At 43.4% G+C, this 22,410-nt stretch overlaps 1 protein-coding gene across 5 annotated transcripts; it reads right to left on the reverse strand.

The window, feature by feature from the left end:
• Positions 1-3,009: 3,009 nt before the first annotated feature.
• Positions 3,010-21,899, reverse strand: Impa1 (inositol monophosphatase 1). 5 transcript variants are annotated; one of them, XR_005975846.1, is made up of 10 exons: positions 20,641-21,898; positions 18,379-18,444; positions 17,642-17,775; positions 15,608-15,712; positions 14,430-14,475; positions 12,129-12,237; positions 10,431-10,539; positions 5,976-6,127; positions 5,068-5,240; positions 3,010-3,665 (listed from the first exon to the last, which is right to left on the reverse strand). XR_005975846.1 is itself a non-coding variant. In XM_041667782.1 (9 exons), the coding sequence occupies exons 1-9, from the start codon at positions 20,863-20,865 to the stop codon at positions 5,125-5,127; spliced, it is 1,059 nt and encodes a 352-aa protein (XP_041523716.1). In that variant the 5' UTR covers positions 20,866-21,899; the 3' UTR covers positions 3,029-5,124. The 5 variants fall into 5 exon arrangements, 3 of the variants coding, with proteins under 3 accessions (XP_041523716.1, XP_041523715.1, XP_041523718.1); XR_005975845.1 differs by having other exon boundaries at positions 3,016-3,665; positions 4,464-5,240; positions 20,641-21,255; XM_041667782.1 differs by having other exon boundaries at positions 3,029-5,240; positions 18,379-18,441; positions 20,641-21,899.
• Positions 21,900-22,410: the final 511 nt, after the last annotated feature.

Raw genomic sequence — 22,410 nt, forward strand, 5'->3', positions numbered from 1 at the left:
CTTTACAAATACTTTGCCCAACTAACAGCAAGAAGCAGTTTGTAAAAAACAATAGCCAAATCCCCGAAATGATTGTTTATAAATGCTTGTTTTCACTTAAAGGGGGTTGACTTTAAGTAGTTAATGGTCACAGTAAATCTCTAAAAAAAAATGGGGGGGGGTAATTGAAGAGACAAGACTAAAGCCATTTTAAACCCAAGGCCCATCTTTGTGGGATTTAGCAGGCACCCCATTCCAAGTACCTGTAAATTCAGAGAAAAGTCACAACCGACCCAAAAACTGCCTGGCTGCCCAGAGACTGGAGGATAGCCAATGGAAAGATAGACAAACTTTTTTTTTAAAACAGTTTTTGGGAGGTTTTGTGGAAAGCTACAAAAATCCTTTCTTGATTCAGAGCCAACTATCCCCTACCCAATCCTACCCAATCAGGTAACAGGAAGGCATACAACTCCCTGCTTGGGGTTTTTCCCTTTAAAGACCCCCTGCACTGTGAGCTCAGGGCCATTCTCCCTCACCCACTGCATCAGTGTGTGGGACAAAGCAGCCCCTGCTTGCAAGCCTGTAAAACAATAAAGAAACCTTGTGTAATTGTATCAGAAAGTCGGCTCTGTGGTGATCTCATTGGGGGGTCTTACAACTCCAGCATAACAATATGGTATAGAAATGAATACTTTACAATGGTATGGACTTTGGTTTATGGATACAAATTTAAGGTCAGTTTTGTTATACGTATATTTCTACTCTTATTTAAAGTATTATGTTTATATAGCTCATTTAAAAATGTAATGCATAATTTAAAATTACAAATTAAATAGTCATTTATAATAGTCAGACTTGTAATTGTGTTAGTTAGGTTTTCAATATATACAGAGATATAATTCAGTTAGATAATTTTCAATACTTCAAAGACTACAGAATATGGCATTTAAAATATTTTAAGAACTTAGACTTTTTTCAACAGTGAGACATGTCTGCTTCTGGCAGCACCAATCTACTTCAAGAGGATGATGGGCATCAAAGAGGCTCCTTATAGAGCTTGCCTGAACTGCTTGACAGTATATTATATAAACTTTACATGCAGAACCCACAGAAAAATGACTGCTGAACTTGCCAAAAGGTGAGACGGTCCTTCAGGGTTCCTGCTTCATGAGTATGTCAGACATTCTGCAGGACACAGAAGAAAGTGACTGACAAGCTGCCAATATAAGCTAAACAGTCTTTCAAATTCCTTGCTTTATGGAAAAGTCTTCCAGATACTATGGGCCTGTAGGCTGAAGATGGGTGCCCCAACATAACAGAACTCTGGGTGACTGTTCAGGCAGCAAGACATCTCTGTCAATTCCAGAGTTTTACAAGTCACTTACAATTCACTTCCTGTTTACTTAGGTAATATTATATATCCTTCTGGGGTCTCTGATGGAATTGAAGATATAGTTTTCCTTAGTTAAAATAAAAGATAAATTAGATATAAAACATTATACTCATAAAGATAAAGTATTTTCTTTAATTTTGATTAATACAAAGACTAAATATTATAATTGTAATTCTTTCTTGATAACTGTTTTGTTTTATGTAATTTTACTGTTATAGTTAAAAGCCTTTTTATTTTTTATTTAGACGGAAAAGAGGAGATGATTTGGGATTACCCTCTGTATACTGTGAATATGTTTTATTACCATTGGTTAATAAAGAAGCTGTTTTGGCCTATAACAGGGCAGGATACAGGTAGGTGGGAAAACTAAACCGAATGCAGGAAGAAAGAAGGTGGAGTCAGGCAGATACCATCTAGCTACCGAGTGAGAAGATGCCAGACCCTTACCAGTAAACCATAGCCTTGTGGCGATACACAGATTAATAAAAATGGGCTAATTTAAGATAGGAGAGCTAGCTGGGAATATGCCTGAGCCGTTGACCAAACAGTACTGTAATATAGTTTTCAATATATTAATACAGTTTTTTGTGATTATTTGGGTCTGAGTGTCCAGGAAACAAAAAAGCTGTTTGATTACACAAAACTGTCCATAACCCCAGTTCCAGATCTTCTGAAACTGTCACACAGACATACAAGCAGGCAAAATACCAATGAACACAAAATAACAATAAATTATTTTGGGGGAAAACCCTAAATAATCAAAGGCTTGTTTCCCAGAGTGACAGCCTGCAGAGACAGTGAAAAGGTGGGACCTAGGCAAGACCCTAATACCACTTGGGCCACGCTCTCGTGGGATCCTAGTGCCACTTGGGCCAAGCCCTCACGGGCAACTGTGGAATGCCAGTCTTTCCCTCCGTTTCTTCCAGGCCACGAGTGAGCACGGTCACTGTAAAACACAAGCCAGACATGATGCGCTTGCTGTCTTGCCACAGCAATAAAGGCACAAGCTAACTAATCACGGACTAAAACCCCGAGGTGAGCCACAGCAAACCACCTGGATTCTGAATGGGAAGGCACTGAAACTATACATCCACCTGGGAGAATTCACATCAGAGCAATACTAAGGGCTCCAAAGTATACATTACGTTTATCAAAACTTCAGGCTGGCAATATGGGCTGGTGGAAAGGGGGATTGTCCAAGCCTGACGACCTAAGTTGGATCCCCAGAACACAATGAAAAGAGCTCCTGCAGGTGCCGTCTGACAGCCACAAGCACACTGAAGCTTGTGCATACAGCCCCACCCCCCATATAATATTTTAAAAGATCTTCAGCATTTTCCCCAGTAATGCTTTAGAGTTGCTGTGTGCATAGTTCTTACAGTTCCCGTTAGAGCAGTCTGGGAGCACCTGACCACTCCTTACGCTGAGTATTCATTCAGTGCTTTTGCACACACTCGTGCTTAGACAGCAGTGGCACCAGCCTCATCTCCAGTGACATCATTAATTTTAATAATCCCTTTGCAGACTCTTCTGTATTTTCTAATCACATGAACATCGAAGTAAAACTCAGTCCGACCAATCACTGTTTCTTTGCCTTGCATTTATACACAGCTTCAAGCTGCAGCAAACCAGCTTTAAAACACTCCCAAACAGAGGATCACTTATCAGAGTTAATGGTTCTCAAAAGCAGAGAGACCAGGGAAGGAACGCCCTGAGAATGAGAACTGGAGAAGTAAATACTGGGACACAGCAACAGGTTAAACAGAGGACGTTCTGTCACATAAAACAAGATTTCCCAATTATTTTGGGGTAATTTACTTTCTAATCATCCTTTTTTAAACATCTAAGTAATGTTCAGGCAGATAATACTTAATTGCACATAGAATAAAAAGATACAAACAGTCATGGGGGAAATATCAAGTGTTTACCTATACTGGGTAAACTATATGCAAAAGGTAAAAATACATAACCAATCATATACATTAGTTTCAAGTATTTATAACTTAACTCAAAACCCCTAAAAAGAGTTCAGACCATAGACTTTGATAATATATCATTAATTACACTTTTAATTTCTTTTAAAGATTTATTTATTCACTATGTATACACTTTAAATTTAAACGTTAATCATGGGCTGGGATGTTGATGTAGCACGCATGAGGCCCTGGGTTCAGCACTAGTTACATGATGCTGCCCTGCTGTTCTCTCTGTATCGCAGAACTTAGAGAGAGTAAGGGCAGAGACATCAGGAGTTCAAGTTCATCATCAGCTACATAACAATTCTGAGGCCAGCCTGGGATACATAAACACATACAGAAAAATAAAATGTTATTCGTAATAGTCTTAAAATAAATCTAATCTCCAAAATAACCTGTCTTATAATAGGATTTAATGGTATGTGATGTTTAAGTCATATGGCTAACAGCAGAAATATATCAATTACAGAGTCCAAATCAGAGTGTCACAGAGATCTAATAAATTAAATCGCCCAATAATAAAATAATTTCTGCCTTCAAACTTATAAGAACACTTTATTTTATCAAAGGCCAGGCTCAAACATACAAGAACAAAGTATCTGTTCATAGCCTGGCAGTGGTAGCACACACCCTTAAACCTAGCACTGGGGAGGCAGAGGTAGGCAGATCTCTGTGAGTTCGAGGCCAACCTGGTCTACAAGAGCAAGTTCCAGGACAGTTAGGACTGTTGCACAAAGAAACCCTGTCTTGAAAAACAAACAAACAAAACAAAACAAAACAAAAAGAAAGATCTGTTCATATGCCAAGGGCCAAGGCTAAAACAATAAACTAAACAATAAATTAATCCTTTCAAAAGGAATAGGAACCATTAAATTTTCTTCTTGGGTTTGAGAGGCCCAAGATCCTTAAAGAGTATACAGACAGCAGTGTTGGAATTAAGCAAGGAGTTTGGAAAGAAATCAAATAGTTCACCATTAATGCCACAATACATCGTCAGCACAGCCAAAATCAGTTGAAGTATCTGACTGTGAATACTGCATTTAGTAAAACGTTACACTGTAACTAAGTACAGTAGATACCTGAAAATCTCTCCAGCAACTAAGTACAGCAGATACCTGAAAATCTCTCCAGCATGGGGGCTTAGACAGAGCCTGCAGCGCACAATACTGTATTAACTGCAGAAACGTCCACAATAAGCAACCGTCTCTGGAAGTCCTGTGAATGGCAATATGGAATATAAAAAGAACAGAGAGGTAAGCCAGCTTCAGAACAGGTGCCATCAGTACAGGAACTGCAGCTCCAGGCACTCACGTAAGCTGCTGACTTAGACGGCCCGCTGTCTTCTTTTTGTTAATATGTGCCAGTGCCGAATTACAGAGAATAACACAACAAAAGGTCTCTGTGAGGACAGAGCCTGCTGTAGTCACACACATAACTAAATATGGCTTTTGGAAGAAAGACTTTTACAAAACAAAAACTTTACACTTGAGAATTGTGCATATAAATAGCATATTAAAATTTAAGGGGATCGTGTGGACTGGTGATTATTCCACGGCAAGTTCATTAATTAGATTTCCTGGATCCTTTCCCCAAGAGATTCTCACATGCAGATTTTCTTTCAACAATCAAATATTCCATCTAATTTTGCGTATGCCATCTGAAATGTTCCCATTTTAAAATCAGGACCTCAAAGACAAATTTAAACCAATGACATCATACATCACAAACATCCCAGGGTCAGCCAGTGTGATGGAGCTGGACACTGTCCTGTGCCAACTAGCTTTCGTCATCTCTTTGTAAAGGTATTATCTCAATTTCTTTGGCTATTCTTTCGGCTAATGCTTTATTATTTGCAGCAATTATTCTCCGAGACATCAAATCAAATGGTCCACCTGAAATCAAATCAAACATGGAAAACCAATTAGGAGAAAAGCAAGTGCACAGCTGTATCTCATGGCCATTTTAATAGGCTTAGTTTTCAAAGAGAAAAAAGAATCTATCACTCGATGACAGCATTTCAGTCTTGAGATGATGGAAGTTTCTAGGCATCTTTTCTAGTAAGTACCAACATGAGGGATTTCAAGTTGGAATGCCATCCTCCCTTTTGGTTTCTTGTGGGCACTCTTACACTTCTGCACTGTCTGAGCATCTGCACATACACACACTGACTCCGATTCTCTTGCACATCACTCTCTTCCCATTTCCTGCTTCACCTTGCGACATCTCCTTAGTAAACTCTTGGAACCCAGGCTTATTCTCTCCACTTTCTCCTACTGCTCAAAGTTAATATTTAACTGACCTAGACCAGAGCAAGAGACACGGTGGACAAAGCCCGCTGTCCACTCTCACTATGGCCTCTTCAAAGTTCATGGAACAAGCTTTGGAAAAGAGTAGACCTCCCAAAGCCTCTCAGGATCTCCTGGTATTCATCCTTGAAGAGTCACAATCATTTCTCAGTGTGTATTATAACTAGCTACTGTCTTTGCTTCTATTTCTACTGTCTGATTTTATAGAAAATTGTACAGCCCATTTTTCTATCAGGACATGTATCAGCCATCTTTTTAGAGCCCACACAGAAAGGAAGCCTACAGATGTGAAGAACACGCTTCGGGGTGCCATGACTTCACCTGTCACATCCATCAGCACTCCGCCTGCCTCGGTGACGATGACGCCAGCTCCTGCCATGTCCCAGCAGTGGATCCCCATCTCATAGTAAGCATCCGCTCCTCCAGTTGCCACAAGGCACATATTAACAGCAGCTGTTCCAACACTCCGGATTCTAGCGCGAGAAGTAAAGATAGGTGGGAAAAACCCCTTAGAAAACGTATTCCTGTTTAAGGTCACTTTCAACGCCAACTGTGGTTGCTCCCTTCAATCTAGAGAATAACTGTGGATAGAAGTATTCTCCATATACTTTAAACTTTCTCTATAAAAATGTTCTCTATATACTTAAAAATGAAGTATATAAAATTTAAATATCCTTGCTGTTCTTGCATGGACCTGAGTTCAGTTCCCAGCACTCACATGGTGGCTCAGTTCCAGAGGGATCTAATGTCCTCTTCTTCTAGCTTCTGCAGTCACTGCACGTATGTGGTGCACACACATATATGCAAGCAAACATTCATACACATAAATAAAATCTCTTAAAATGTAATCACGATGTACTGTGTAAATTAGGAATTTATCACAAAGCTACCATCTAATAAGACAAACAAACATGATAACAAAGTCTTTAAGGGGAGACAAAACAAAATACCAGAGAGAGCCAGGCATGACAGTACATACCTGTAATCACACTACCTGAGAGAGGCTGAAGTGGAAGGACCAGGAGTTCAAGGCCAGCCTGAAGTACATTGTATGATTTTGTCTCAAAAAACAAAACCAGACAAACACTGAAGAACAGTGACCCTTGTGTGCATTCCGCATTCCTGTCTGGACCCCAGCACCATTTATTCTACATGGACAATACAGCACAACCATCTCCAGGCCGTGTGAGACCCCAGCACCATTTATTCTACATAGACAATACAGCACAACCATTTCCAGGCTGTGTGAGACCCCAGCACCATTTATTCTACATAGACAATACAGCACAACCATCTCCAGGCTGTGTGAGACCCCAGCACCATTTATTCTACATAGACACAGTGCAACCATGTCCAGGCCGTGTGAGACACTATGCTACTGTTCACTGCCAACTAGAAAGGCCTCATGGTTGTGCCTGAACCCACAACAGGCCAGCTGGGCTCTGCATGAACATTTGCTTTCTACAATTAATAGGAGCTTTAAAATGCTCAATAATGTCAAGGTCAAAACAAAATGGAAGACTATGAAACAACTTCCAAAAAATGGATGGGCAACGAGAATTAGGCTGTGTATACTGACACACACTTAATCTCTGCACTCGGGAGGACAAAGGAAATCATGGACTCATGCTAAAATTGGTGGTCAAGTCTTTGCACATTAAGTTCAAAGCCAGCTGGGGCTGCAGTGTGTAAGAACGACCCTCAAAAACAGAGGGCTCTCAGGATGGCTCAGTGAGTCAAGGTGTTGTCACCAAGTCTGACGACCTGAGTCCAATTCCTACAGCCCACAGCGGAGGGGGAACTGACTCCTAAACACCGTCCTGTGATCTTCATGGTTGAACTGAAGCACAGGCAGAAACAGAAGCACTCGGGTTTGATGTGGTTATGTTACTGAATCTTTTACTAAGAAATAAACATGGTAGAGCAGCAGTTCTCAACCTGTGGGCCACAACTCCTGTGGCAAATCTCTACCTCCAAAAATATTCACACTACAATTCTTAACAGTAGCAAAATTATGGTTATAAGGTAGCCATGAAATAAAGCCTGTTATAGACGTACAGAGTGCATATGGAACAAAGAAAGCCCAGCGTGAGGACCTGCAGTGAGGGTGGCAGCACTGGAAGTTAAGAGCCGCTGCTCTCGAGTGGGGAGGAGGAGGCCGCTGCTCTCGAGTGGGGAGGAGGAGGCTGAGGCCAGCCTAGGCAGAAGAGGACACTGTCTCAAAAACAAACACAGCAACAACCACGACAGAAAGGAGCCAAGGAGAAGGAAACATAATGTCCGTAAGTTACTTCTTACTCAAATGTTCTTTTTCCTTTTTTATTTGTTTTGATTTTTTGGGGGGCGGGAGCTGTTGTTGTTGTTGCTGTTGTTTTGAGACAGGATTCCACTAATGCTTCAGCCTCCTGAATGCTGAGGTTACAGGTGGGGATCACCGTATCTGCTTCAAATTCCTATTGTAACTAATATTTCAACCTCTGGAAATAGGCAGAGAATCATTCTCTCAAAGTTTATACTTTTTCAAAAGTACTGGAGAATTGATGAATTGTGTGGGTATTTTTTTTTTCTGTATCTAAAAACAAACAACAACAAAAAACCAAAACCTAGTATCTTTCACAAAGCCAAATTTCAAAAAGGACAGGAATGACATGACACCTGTCAGGTCCAAAGTGTGCTCCACTCCCTGCTTCCCCACACCCCAAAAAAGAACAAACCCACTGACTCATCCAACATGGAGCCTAGGCCCAGCTCTACCTGGACTATAGGATGTCTGGCAGTTAGACATAAGCCAACAACCCTCAGGAACTTGTAAAACCAGTCTCCATCTGCCAAAAGGAGTCATTTCCCTTATCTGGCAGAAGGGACACAGGCTTCACTGGTGTGTATCCACCTGTGGCTATGTGCCAAAGGCCATGCCAGGTTCCAGGCTCCCTCAGTCCCTACTCACAAGTACACATTTCAAAGCCCCACGCCAATCCCTTGACCCTTCCGTCCCTGACTCCGTGCCCTCCTCAACACGATTCTCACTGCACTCTGTATCCCTGGGTGCCCTTCTGTTCTCTCATGATCTCCAGTATTGGCTCCTACTCCCAGCCATGTTCAGTCTACTCTCTGCTGTGGACACCTCCAGGTGCCCCTGGCTCTTCCTTCTCTCAAATGCACAATCAAACCTTAACCATACAATGGGCAGTCATGTAGGCAGCTTCTTTGTCACCTCCTCCTTGAACAGAATACCTTTGACTTGGAGTGTGTTTTATAATTTAGCAAGATGGGTCAATCCAATTCCAAATGACAAGGTGAGCTAAGCACAAGGTGATGGCCAGAATCTAGGAACTGAGGAGGCCCAGGCAGAAGCACTGGGAGGCTGATACTATCTGATAAGAATGCCCTAGAGGAAACAATCTGAAACAAAGCCCAGATAAGGGAAATGACTCCTTTTGGCAGATGATAACTGGTTTTACACAAGACAAGGACAGACAAGGACGTGGGGCAGTGAGAGCTCACGTTGTAGGAGGAATGACCAGGACTGCTCACAAAGGGCCTGTGCTGTTTACTGTCCACAGTTAAAGAGCCACTCTAAAATAGGCAGTGGCAGAAGCAACTTCCAGCAGCGCCTGTCATTGCTTCAAGGACAACAGACTCTCAGTTACCTTACTCCCTTCTACACAGACCACAGATTTAAAGTCCCAAATCACAGTCGGCAGCATGGTCAACACATACTTGGAACATCTTACTCCTAAAAGACATGGTAAATACCGAAGAAGAGAATGATCTGGAAGTCATGGCTATGGTCATATCTCCACCTCGCTGTGTGATCTGCACGTGTCTGAGCCTCTGAACTCAGCTATACACAAGGCTCGGTTACTAGACGATCCTTGGTGAATTCTTAGAGACATCCCTGAGGATGTTTCAGGAGAAAAAGTAGCAGAGTTGGCAATAAGAGAGAATCCTAAAATTCTCTTGTTATTCAAATGCCTGTCTTTATTGTTTGAATGAGTTCTCACTATGTAACCCAGTCTGCTAGCCTCCGTTCATTTGGCAGTCTCTTATGTAGTTCAGCTGCCTTTGAACGATTCTCTACAGTCCTCCTGTCTCAGCTTCCTAGAGGCCAAGGTTACAGGTATGCTCGACCACATCTTATAACAGTGGCTTTTTAAATGATAATTTTTACTGAGACAACTATAATAAAGGTCAGAAAAAAACAACAGCTATCACAGCACAAAGCAGGATGAAAGTAGAAGAGCAGTATCAACTCATTAATAACTTTGCCTATTAAAAACATTTATACATTAACTTATAAATTCAACTCCATTCTATGTTTTGCACAAGGGATAGGTTTAAAATGGAGAGACAAAAATAGAGAGACAAGGCTTGGCATTGTGGCACACACCTCTAAGCCGAGCATCAGGAAGACTGAGGCACTGGGAAGGCCGAGGCAGCAGGACCGTGTTGGGAAGGCCGAGGCAGCAGGACCGTGAACTCAAGGCCTGCCCGAGATACACAACAAAACTACGTGGGAAACATCAGAAACAAAACAAACAAAATTCATCTAAAACCAGGAGGAAGATATTCAAGGTCAATTCTAGCCTACACACAAACAAAATGGACTCAGACGTACACGAAGGGCACTCGTGCATGCGCACACGCCAGCACGCATGAGCGCGCATGCATTCACATGCAGAGAAAGAGAGGGAGAGAGAGAGAGAGAAATAATCAAAGTGAATCCTTAAAAAAAGTGCAGCTATCTGGCAGTGTGATGGGAATGAGAAGGCTTACCCATGGATGGGAAGGGAGCAAAGCTTTTCCATGTTGGAAAGAACAATCCGCAAAGTCTCTGGCTTTCTGGATGAGCCCAACTCAGTCACCAAGAGTGCTTTGGTAATATCTGAAAAGAGAAGTTATTTCAAATAAACCATTGGATGTCAATAACCAAAACTCTAGAATAAATCTAACACAATTCAGAATAAAATGGGATATTTAAATCCTTTTTCCTAGTTTTATCAAACATTTTCCCATTTTCCAAGCTTTAAAGTGTTAAAACACATAAAATTAGGTATGGTGCTCAATACAACCCTGTAATTAAAAAATAAAAATAAACAACAAAAAAGGAAATGAACAGAAATCATGCCCTCAACCTAAGTGTTTAAGAGAAGGTTATGGCTGGGCAGAATGGCGTGCATCTTTTAACCCAAGTGCTCAGGAGACAGAGACTGGTGGCTCTCTCAGTTCAAGGTCAAACTAGCTTACACAGCCAGTACCCAGTTCCAGGCAGGAGCTACAGTGTGACCTTGCTTCAAAATAAAACAAAACCGGAAGGGAGAGAGGGAGGGAGGGAGGGAGGGAGGGAAGCAGGAAGGATAGAAAGGAAGAAAGGTTGGTTGGTTGGTTGGTTGGTTAGTTTACGAGAGTCCACAAAGATTCCAACCTCCAGACTGTTCACAAGCTTAAAGCACTTGCTAAAGTGCAAGGCTGCTGAAGGTGCAGGCTGGAGATGCAGGACTGACGTGATGGAAGAAAGGTGACATACAATACCAGCCACCTGTCACACCGAAACAGTTCTACTCAGTGAGTGCGTATGTATACACACACACACACACACACACACACACACACACACACACACTTATCAGGGTCCACACTCACACACGTAATCCCTCTCAGATGGCAACCCCCGATCCCACTCCCCAAAAGAAACCCTGTACTACTGAATATGGAAACTTCTCCCACATTCCCTCCAGAGGCCACAGACTATAACAACCATTTATATGGCATCAATAGTGTACTAGCCATAACTAACCTAGAGACAGAGAAAACAAGTGTGTATGGACAGGGTATATGTAAATACATTATTTTATATGAGGAACTTGACCCTCACATAGACTGAGAAACTACTGTGTATCATTCTTAAAGATTCTCAGGTGATTTTTGTTGTTGTTGTTGTTGTTGCTGGGAAAAGGTACATAATTTTTTTCTCTGATAAAGTTTTGCTACAAAGCATAGGTTGCTCTAGAACTTACTTTGCCCAGGCTGGCCTCAAACTCCTGATCCTTCTGCCTCTACCTCCTGAGTGTTGGGATTCCAGGAATATTCCCCCATGCCCAACTGATCTCAGCTTTAACATGCATTATTTATGATTTATTGACCAATAATGGACTGAGTGGCATCCAGTAAAATCCAGAAATTCTAGGAAGGATAAGACACTGTGGCTGAAGCACTATGTCCTGAACCCTTAGAAGAGAAACCCTGACGTAGATAACACATTTCTGTCAACGTCACCTAACACCGAGTGCACTTGCTCCATGCCATCTGCTTCTCCTGCTCCAACTATCACACTAAAAATGAGGTCAGAAGGGGAAAGGAAAAATAGTACAGTCCTGAGTCAGCTAATGTAGCTAAGTGCAGAGGTTACCATACAAACATGTAAACTGCAAGCACACTTGGCTCAGGGCACCAGGCACCGGAGAACACACCTACCTTCCTGTTGTGAGACCCGAAGCTTCTGACCGTTACAAAAGGCTCCTTTTCCCTTCCTGCCAGTATACATCTTATCTTCCACACAGCTATACACAACTCCAAACTCCATCTGCAGAGGGAAACAAGCCTTTTAGCAAACCTCAGTACTTATCAATTAATTGGTATCTGCTTCTGAATAAAGTGACAAGAAAATCTAGAAATACTAACAAACCCTATTCAAACAGCCAAACACAGTAGGTCATCAGACCTCAGTCCCACTCCTCCCTCTCTCCAAGCCTTAGACGCAGGCAGCTTTCTGTATGAACACTGTGTCATCCATTCTCTGACAAACTATCCACAGATCCTCCTTCTCTTCTGGTACCTTCTCACTAAACATCTCCCGTCCATATTGCTCACTTGAATTCTTGCCCCCAATACCTCCATGCTGAATTTAATTGCTAACACAATGGTACCGGGAGGTTTGGCCTTGAAGAGGCAACTGCCTTCTGCCAGGCAAGGATTCAGCCTTCTTCCTCCCCAGCAGCACGAGAGACACAGCCTCAGGAGAACAGCTTCACCAGACACTTCCCTACACCCCGCCCCCACTGTGTGCTGAGTTCCGTCAAAGCAGCCCCTCTCTCCACGCCCTGCAGTCTGCAATCTGCACTGACCAGCCAGTCTCCGGCATGTGTAACAACCTTTGCTGACCCCAAAGGCTTTGCTATAAAGAACTGGAGACGGACGGTCATCCTCAAAGCTCTTCAAGATTTAACTCGAAAGCTCCACGTTCCCTGAGGTGTCCCTTAGAAGTTGACCCCTCAGGCTTTCTACCCATCTTGCACCGCTTCCATTTCCCTTCCAGCACTTCAATTCTCAGGTACTTCCAAGTCCACAGACTCAACTACTAACAATAATGTTGGCTCCAACAAATCCCATTACAGGAGTCTATGTGTTGTAACTGTCTTGCAGAAACCTCTTTTAAAGAGTCCAAAAAACTGTTCTTTGTGGTAAGACTTGTCTTTCTTTCTGGAAAACTTTAAATTTTCTAAGTGGCAACTAACATAGCCAACTTGTAAGACAACTTCTGCTAGGAAGCCGCCCACTGCACAACAGACAGCGCTGGTATATTCTCTTCTGCATTCCTCTACACGCTACCTTCTGCTGAGGACACACCTGACTGCAACAAAGGACGGATTCAAAAGCAGAGACCACATTCTGCTCAGGCTGAGTCTATTGTAAAGGCTGATTTAGGACCACTGGGCATGCTACAGGAACAATGCGGTCTATAAGCAAGGGCTCATTTGTACTAAGTGTGTGTGTGTGTGTGTGTGTGTTGTGTGTGTCGTGCGTGCATGCTGCTAAGGATTCAATTGAGAGGTTTATATACGCTAGGCCCTAGCACTTAGCCTGAGGCTTTTATTTCAGAAATTTCTGAAATACACTTTTGTTCATGCTGATCAAATGCAGTGCACAAGTTGCTTGAAGATAGCAGTCAAACAGCAGGGAACAAAGAGACCACAGTAGCTAACAGATTTTACTCTACTGGGTTTGGTATGAAAGTATTCAATTATGTCTAAGTTCCTAACATACCCTGCTATGTCCAGCCATTCTCTGGCCCCTGACATATCATCATCTTTCAATGTCTCCCTGCATTAACATCATGAAGACATGCTTAGAAATGTCCCACTCATCTCTGAGACATTTTAAAGTCACACTAACCCCTGTCATAGCTCCATGTGTCAGAAGTATGGTGGTGGCTTGTGCTTCCTTCACTTGTGTTCAAGTTCTCTTTCCAACTACGTCTTCTCAGGAAACAACCTCGTCCCCTGGAAATGCATGTGAAGATGCCCAGTCTTGTGGTTTATACTTATAGTGATGCGGGAAACAATGTCATCCTCTGGAGGAGATGCATGTGAAGGTGCCCAGTCTTGTGGTTTACATTTATAGTGATGCGGGAAACAACCTCATCCTCTGGAGGAGAAGCATGTGAAGATGCCCAGTCTTGTGGTTTATATTACAGTGATGCAGGAAACAACCTCATCCCCTGGGGATGCATGTGAAGATGCCCAGTCTTGTGGTTTACATTTATAGTGATGCGGGAAACAACCTCATCCCCTGGGGATGCATGTGAAGATGCCCAGTCTTGTGGTTTACATTTATAGTGATGCGGGAAACAACCTCATCCCCTGGGGATGCATGTGAAGATGCCCAGTCTTGTGGTTTACATTTATAGTGATGCGGTGGCACAGAGCACAAGAAAGATTTTTTTTTTATCAAAAAAGGAAAGCAAGATATTTGATGGAACATACATTTAAGACATACCTGTTTATTTACAACGAAGCCAATTGAAACAGCTACAAAAGGAAACCTTAAAAAAAAAATTCACAAACTAACCAAGACAGAATTTAATTTCAACAAGTACTTATAAGATTGTTTTCAAATTAATTCTCATAACCCTTAAGATTGAATATGTCGCAAGTTATGCATATAAATTGGAGAAAGATGCACGATCTATACACACACACACACACACACACACACACACACGATGCTTCTACAGACATTCACATATTCACATGACTGAAAGGGTCATAAGGACCTGGCAACAATGTCACTTCCCTCAGTAGCAGGGAGACAGAAGTGGGGCGGAAACTGTCCTACACACCACGCTACAGCTCTTGAATGTCAAATACTGTAAATAAAGTAGCTATGTACAGGCTTTATTTTCAAAATGCAAATTTAATGCTGGTCACAGGTAAAAAGAAAACATTCCTCCCATTTTCCCCACCAGCAATAAACACAGGGAGAAATAAATTGTTTGTTCCTATTCTCACATGAAATTTGGAGCTGAATGTTAGAAAAATAAACCGTTAGCCACAGTGATTTTTACGGCTTCTAGTTTGTACACAGATATTATATTCTCACTGGAATTCTAAAAAAAAAAAATTAGGCAAAATAGGTTCAAACATAACTGAGATAAACCTTGGTCCTCTGGAAAAGCAGTCAGTGCTCTTAACCACTGAGCCATCTCTCCTCCCTGGGTTTAAGTAGTTTTAAAACTGAGGCTGAGAAAGACTAACTTGTGCGAAGTCACAAGCCAGTGAATAAGCTGGAGGATTCAAATCTCAGCCTGCAGATCCTAACGCCCACACCCCTTGTTGCACCCTCTTTTCTCTCTGAGTAAACTCTGTACACTGTGATCAGTGCAGTTACCAGCTCCTTTACTGATCTCAAGCGCCCGTGGCACTCCTCACTCGTTTAGATCATCACAGTAACAAGGAGTGGAGGCCAGGTACACCACACAAGGCCAGCCGGCACCACTGCTTCACTCATCCACATCTCAGAAAACACTGCACAGTGCACTTAGCTCCTTCACTACATTTTCTGGACGGTTTCTAAAACAATTTATACAATTTCCTAAAGTGCGTGTTGCCTTGACAAGAGAATTGTCCCCTACTCTCCCTCCCCAAAACACAGCAGTAATGACATTAAAGGTGTACCTATGCACAAAGTTGGTCGTGCCGTCAATAGGGTCAATGATCCACGTGGGCTTGTCGGTGAAGACTGTCTTTTCCCCAGCTGCCACAGATTCTTCCCCAATGAAACTGAAAGCAAGAAACACAAACTTCTAACCTCTACATTGGATTCAAGACTTTAACCTTCATCTCCTAAGCTCCAAGGTCTACCACTAAGCACAAGCCAAGCCTAGACTATTATTCTAACGTAGCTTTTTTTTTTGGGGGGGGGGGAGGTTTGAGACAGGGTTTCTCCATAGTTTTGGAGGCTGTCATGGAATTCGCTTTGTTGACCAGGCTGGCCTTGAACTTACAGAAATCCACCTGCCTCTGCCTCCTAAAGGCTGAGATTAAACATGTGCACCACTACCACCTGGCCTAGTTTCTTTCTAAAAATAAAAAACACACACACAAACGTAACAAAGCTCTACTTTCCCCAGAACAAAGGCATGTGAAACAGTACAAAATCCTAAACACAATACTGGCATAAACGCAGGGAAACACACGCACATCTGCAAATGTCATCCATAAAATGAGAAATTAAGGAAATACAGTGATTTCAAAAGTAAGAGCACAGGGCTGCAGATGCCTGGATCCTAGCACTCTAGGTACAGGAGAGAGAATAATCAACTCCTGGCCAGCCTGGGCAAGAGTGAGACTTTGTCTTAAAATCAAACTGAAACAAATAAGAAGAGCACAACTTCTCTAGTTCCTATCAAGATGGAGAGTCCATAGAGCACTTTGAGTGTGAGGCTGCCTCCTAACTTAGATGACAGCAGGAGTGACAGCTGCATGGCCTCAGCACTGGCCTGGCAGCTGTCATCTTGTTCATACTGTCTCTCCTTCCCTGTCTCCGAAGACACAGCAGACAGCCCACAGGGCGCCGGAGCTGCCAGCAGACACAGCAGACAGCCCACACGGTGATGGAGCTGCCAGCAGACACAGCAGACAGCCCACAGGGCGCCGGAGCTGCCAGCAGACACAGCAGACAGCCCACACGGTGATGGAGCTGCCAGTAGACACAGCAGACAGCCCACAGGGCGCCGGAGCTGCCAGCAGACACAGCAGACAGCCCACAGGGCGCCGGAGCTGCCAGCAGACACAGCAGACAGCCCACACGGTGATGGAGCTGCCAGTAGACACAGCAGACAGCCCACAGGGCGCCGGAGCTGCCAGCAGACACAGCAGACAGCCCACAGGGCGCCGGAGCTGCCAGCAGACACAGCAGACAGCCCACACGGTGATGGAGCTGCCAGCAACCACAGATGCCAAGGGATTCTCCCGACCTACTGGCGTTGTGGTGGCGGCACCTCTGGACCACTGACTAAAAGGAGCAGAGACCTCAGTCAAGGTCATGCAGCCCAGCTACTCCCATCTTCCCAACTCTGGCAAAATTGTGAAGCAGTATGTCTGTCACTTAGAATTATTTTAATAAGAGTGACAGGTGACAGAGAAGAGCCACTAAGTTAATGAGAATATAAATTTACTGACAAAAATGACTGTCCATGCTACCATAAGTTGAGTTTATAAATGGCGTCTGACTTCACTGGCTTGCTTCTCTCCTGTTTTATTTTTTGACTTGTTTATTGTTTCAACTGTCCTAATAAATATTTGTCCTCCTTCCCTTTCCTCTTACTTCTAAGCTGTTTTATTTAAGGAAGTATGTTCAGTCACAACTCTAAAACATTTCTCCTTCTCGGTGGCTAAAAGACTGGCAATGGCTGATGCCACAAGAAGGTAACTTTTAATTCTTAAAAGTTCTGGGGATCAGACTCGCGGACTGGCACACACACAGAGTGCTCGACAGCTGACTGTTTCCAGGCTGGAGTTCCCTGAGACCACACACACTATCCAAAACAATGGCCCAGACATCACCCCAGGTGTCTTCTCCCTGCCCAGCACCCTCAGTTAAGCTCCTATTCAAGCCTAAGTCAACCCACAGTTTGACATAGCACTAGCCTTGCACACAGATTACAACCTAGGCTTAATTTTATCACTTTAAATTGGTGCCAGAAATACCTGTGAGATGGGTACTTTTCCTTTATTGAAGAGAGAAGCATTTTTTCAACGTTCTGGTCAGTAACTGTAACCAAGTCAGCTGGAGAACTTTTAATCATGACATTCATCTCGTTTTGTAGAGCTTCACGAATCATCTAAAAAGAAGTTTTTGGTAAGCAAGTAAAAAAAGATGTAAGTAATTTTAGACCAAACAAAAGGTAAATTACAAAAATAATTTCAAGCATTCAATCAGTCTTACATGATGTTCTTAAGTTTTTCTTTCAGAAATGTCAATGAAATAAGGTAATTTTAGAGTTATGACCTTCTAGGTAAAATATTACATAATTACATATCCTATTTTAGATTCAGGAATGTCTGAATCTAAAGCTTAACAATACAAACTGAAAATCCCAGCTGTAGTGCCAGTGCTTGCCCAGCACGCACACAGTCCTAAGTTCCATCCCTAGTGCCACACATGCACACACATGCATTCACGCACGCACACACATGTACATGCACACACACACGAGCACGCACACATATGCACGCACGCACACACACACGAGCACGCACACACATGCACACACATGCACACATATGTACATGCACACACACACACGAGCACGCACACATATGCACACACACACACACTGTATTTAAAGTGTAAAACAGCTAATATGAATCTGAATATGCTTTGGCAAACAAGGCTGTACTGCAATCTACACACATCCCATTCTTGGCACGAAACTAGTCCATACCTCTCCAGCTCGTCTTGCAAGGGTGACCGCATAGTCCATGCATTCCTGCCAGGGGTCCGCCATCTTCTGAACAAGTTCAACACAGGCAAGCACAGACAGTTACAAACTCTGCAAGCATCTCAACTAGAAACTCACCTCTGATTCACCTTCCCTGGTTTACAGTTCAATGCTTTCCCCAAGATATAGGCCTAGTAAAAATCATTTTGAATTATCACATATTTCACCTGCATAGCAGAAACCTTTTTTACTGTTATTGTTTTGAGACAGTGTCTCATAGTCTAGGCTAGTCTCAAACTCCTGATCCCCCTGCCTCTACTTCCCAAGTTCTAGGATTACAGGCATATGCCACTATACCCAATTAATATAAGAATTACCAAAGAGGGGAAAAAAAAGTTCTAGGAAGCTGTCTTCCAAAGTGTCCATACAATATCAAATTTTGGGGAGTGGCCATACCATGTCACATTGTTGGGGTGGTGGGGATCCAATTGAAGCTTAGGTAATAGATACGGTCAAGAAATAGTCTAAAGGTTAGGTGTATGACTAGGTGGGGAACACGATAAAGAGCCCCAGGAAGGCTGAAATAAAAGTAGTTTTGAAGACAAAGGAGCAAAAGATGTCTGTGTTAACTACATTCAGGAAGTGCTTTGCACATGGAATTTTTTTTTTCAAAAAATAAGGTTGTAAAAGTGAAGAACTTAAGGTGCACAGATCAGAAACACTTTGCCAATGTTATATGGGCAGACTTTACAGAATACATACTCAATTCTGATTGGAAAGTTCCTTGCTTTCTGTTACAGCACTCTTGGTGAGGGGAGGGGGATTCCTAGGTCTAAAAATATAATTATAGAAGTAAAGGCACCATTTACTTCCTGGGTGGGCTTCAGGGAGGGGGAAGCATAACCATGTGACACCACAACTTGACCACACGCTAACTATTCCTAGCACAGAGGTTCATAGAAACAGTCACACTCAGAAAAGGTGGTCTTTTTTTATAAAGCCACACTAACTCTGCTTCACAACTGAGAGCAAAGGACACCGTGTTCCTCTTTAGAAGCGTGTGAAATCTCTGCCTCATTGCACAGGCAGAGAAACGCGGGGACACGGAGTATCTACTGGGTGTTGCTTTGTTTTCCTTTCTACTTGAGACAAGTGGGCTTCAAGTTTCCAGACTGATGGCAGGCATATGCCATCATGACTAAATGCCTTTTCCCCATGATACAAGCATTCGTGTAACTGTGTAACAGACCCTTTGTGAGTTGTAAGCTGCTTAGAGCTCTTCAAAAATGCTTTGCAAACTTTATCATTCTTGTTCTTATCATTCTTCTTGTCTCCTCGCAGCCTGACACTTGGCTGGTCAGCTCAAGCCTCTTACAAGCCATCTTGTCTCAACACTAACAGAACACTGTTTCAAAAGACATCCATCCTATCTTCAAAGGACCATCCAGGGAACAGATGTCAGCCAAGAGATATCTGTACAAAAACTGCTGTTGCTCCTCAGCATTTAGTCAGTTCTAGGCATGCGCTATCTTTTCAACCAGTCTGAAGAGATTTCTTGAGGAAAAGGGGACTGATAAATGAATTTTTCTGAGATGCCCTGAAATGGACGGAGGTCCAGAAGAGGGAAGAAATAAAGGAAGTCAATTAGCTAACAGTTGTTGGGGTTTGTTCTTTTCTCGGGGACGGGACTGGGGCAATAATGGAGAACTAAGAAGCCTGTGAGCTGAAATCCAAAAATATCGCCAGCTATAGATCACAGACGCACTTTTTAGCCTTGTTGCTGGTAGTTTACAAAATGTGCCCCAAGTCTTGGCCCTTTTCCTAGCTAGTATATTTAATAAGCCCTTTTATTTCAAAGACCTCTTTGCCCCAGGACCTGTTTTTCGGGGGTCATAGTCTTCACTTTGGGAACAAAGCCATACAGACTTAAAACTGTTTCTGTCCTGTAAAGCCGCTCCACTCCCCTATCACCGCTCCAGACGCAAGAAATCACCGGATCTGGGCCTGTCCACCCCTGACCCAGGGAACTTGCCAGATAGGTCCGCAGAGTCGGGCTTGTTCTGCGACCCAGAACCTCAGCGATCAAGGAAGGTGGCCTGGCGAACCCGCTCGGCTGTTTCCGGAGTACTACGGAAAGCATACCAGGCAGGAGCGCCCGCCCGCCGCCCCGGCCCAGCATGGGGGCAGCTCGCCTGCAGCTCGCCACAGCCCGCGCCCCGGCTGTCGAATAACGGGGTGCGGGATGTAGGGACAGAAGGGACTTACCTCGCGTGAGCGCACAGCGATGCGCAACTGCCGGGGACGAGGGCTCGGCTCTTCCGGAGGTAACGGGTCTTGCTCGCACAGGAAGTCCCGCCCCTGAGAGCCTTCGGGCAGAGCCGGAACCTCTAGGAACCCCGCCTTCACGTCTGGACTCCGCCTGGAGTTGCCAGCTTGAATGTCCTTGGCACTGCAAAGCTTGGTCAGGTTGAAGTTGGTGTATTCTCGCATTCTCCTGCATTCCCTTTCTTTAAGAACCCCCTTTTTATTATGCAAATCTCCACTTTTGTCTTTTCAAGTTTTCCCATTTCCCTTTCTCCCGTCTGGTCCATCCTGCTCTTTGACACAATACATTGGTATTGTGATTGTCATTGTGCAGCTCTTATTATTTGATAAACCACACCTAAAGGAGATTTTAATTTTTGATAATTGGTTGTCAGCACTAACACTCTTCTTCTCAGCAATCCACTTAGATACCTATTGTTGTTTGCTGAGGTCTTGACATGCTACAGGCAGTTGTACTTCCCACCCACCCCAATGCTCAGTTCTAAGGATAAAGCCTAGGGCTTTGTAAATAGTATACAAGCACCCTGTCACCGAGCTACCTTCCCAGATATGAATTTTCAACAGTGTCCCATTAGGTAGCGTAGGTTGGCTCCTGAAGTCCTTGATCCTCATCTCACGCCTTTACTTCCAAAGTTCTCAGATTACAAGCGTGTGCCACCACATCAGGCAGCAGCAGTGTTCTTACATGCTTAAACATAAGTGTTCCAACAATTTCATGAAGAGTCTCTTTATTATACAGATAATGAAACTGAGGCTTGGAGAAATTAAGGGATGTGTCCCAAACTTACACAGCATGAACACAGCACCCTGACTCCAAAATCCACATACAAAGACCAATTTTCTCCATATGGGCAACAGAGGCTCACGTATGGCTCTTCAAATGTTTCTTCACAGCAAATGGTAGGTCATGATGACAGGTATGTTACTCTTAACTGGAAAATTCTACACATATGACCCTCCACACGAGGACTACAATGTCCCTGCATAACTCCTTGTGAATTCATTGCCTCTCTTGATTTAATCAAAAGACAAGAAATTATTAATGATGTGCAACATGTCTCAGCGATGAGTGGCAGGAATGGTGAACCCAACTTGTAAACAATTATCACAAAGAGCCAAAACTTGTCCTTGCTCTTCTGAGGAATGAAACCTTAAGAGACTGATTTGGAAGCTGGGCAGTGGAGGCTCATGCCTTTAATCCCAGCATTTGGGAGGCAGAGGCAGGCAGATCTCAGTGAATCTGAGGCCAGCCTGGTCTACAAAGCGAGTTCCAGGACATCCAGGAATATTACACAGTGTAGTAATAAGAGCGGCGGGGCTGCGTCCCCAGCACCCCGGCCGCCTGGCTAGCTTATGCCCTGAAATAACAACACACAAACTGTATTCATTTAAACACTGCTTGGCCCTTTAGCTCTAGCCCTTACTGGCTAATTCTGATATCCCAATCAAGCCATCTCTAATAATCTGTGAGCACTGGTCTTAGGGGGAAGATTCTAGCCTACGTCCATCCTGGGTCGGAGCTTCATCGCGTGTGTCTGCCCGGGAGCAGGGCATGGTGTCTCTCTCTGAGGCGTCTGCTCCCGAGAGGAGAGCTGTCGAGTCTGAGCTCACTTCCTCTTCCTCCCAACATTCTGTTCTGTTTACTCCTCCCACCTATGTTTTAACCTATGAGGGCCAGCCAAGCAGTTTCTTTATTTTTTTAACCAATGA

This window comes from Microtus oregoni, unplaced genomic scaffold (genome assembly GCF_018167655.1).
Source record: "Microtus oregoni isolate MIOR12 unplaced genomic scaffold, Mior012 000017F_ref0000208, whole genome shotgun sequence".
In the NCBI taxonomy this organism is placed as follows: Eukaryota; Metazoa; Chordata; class Mammalia; order Rodentia; family Cricetidae; genus Microtus; species Microtus oregoni.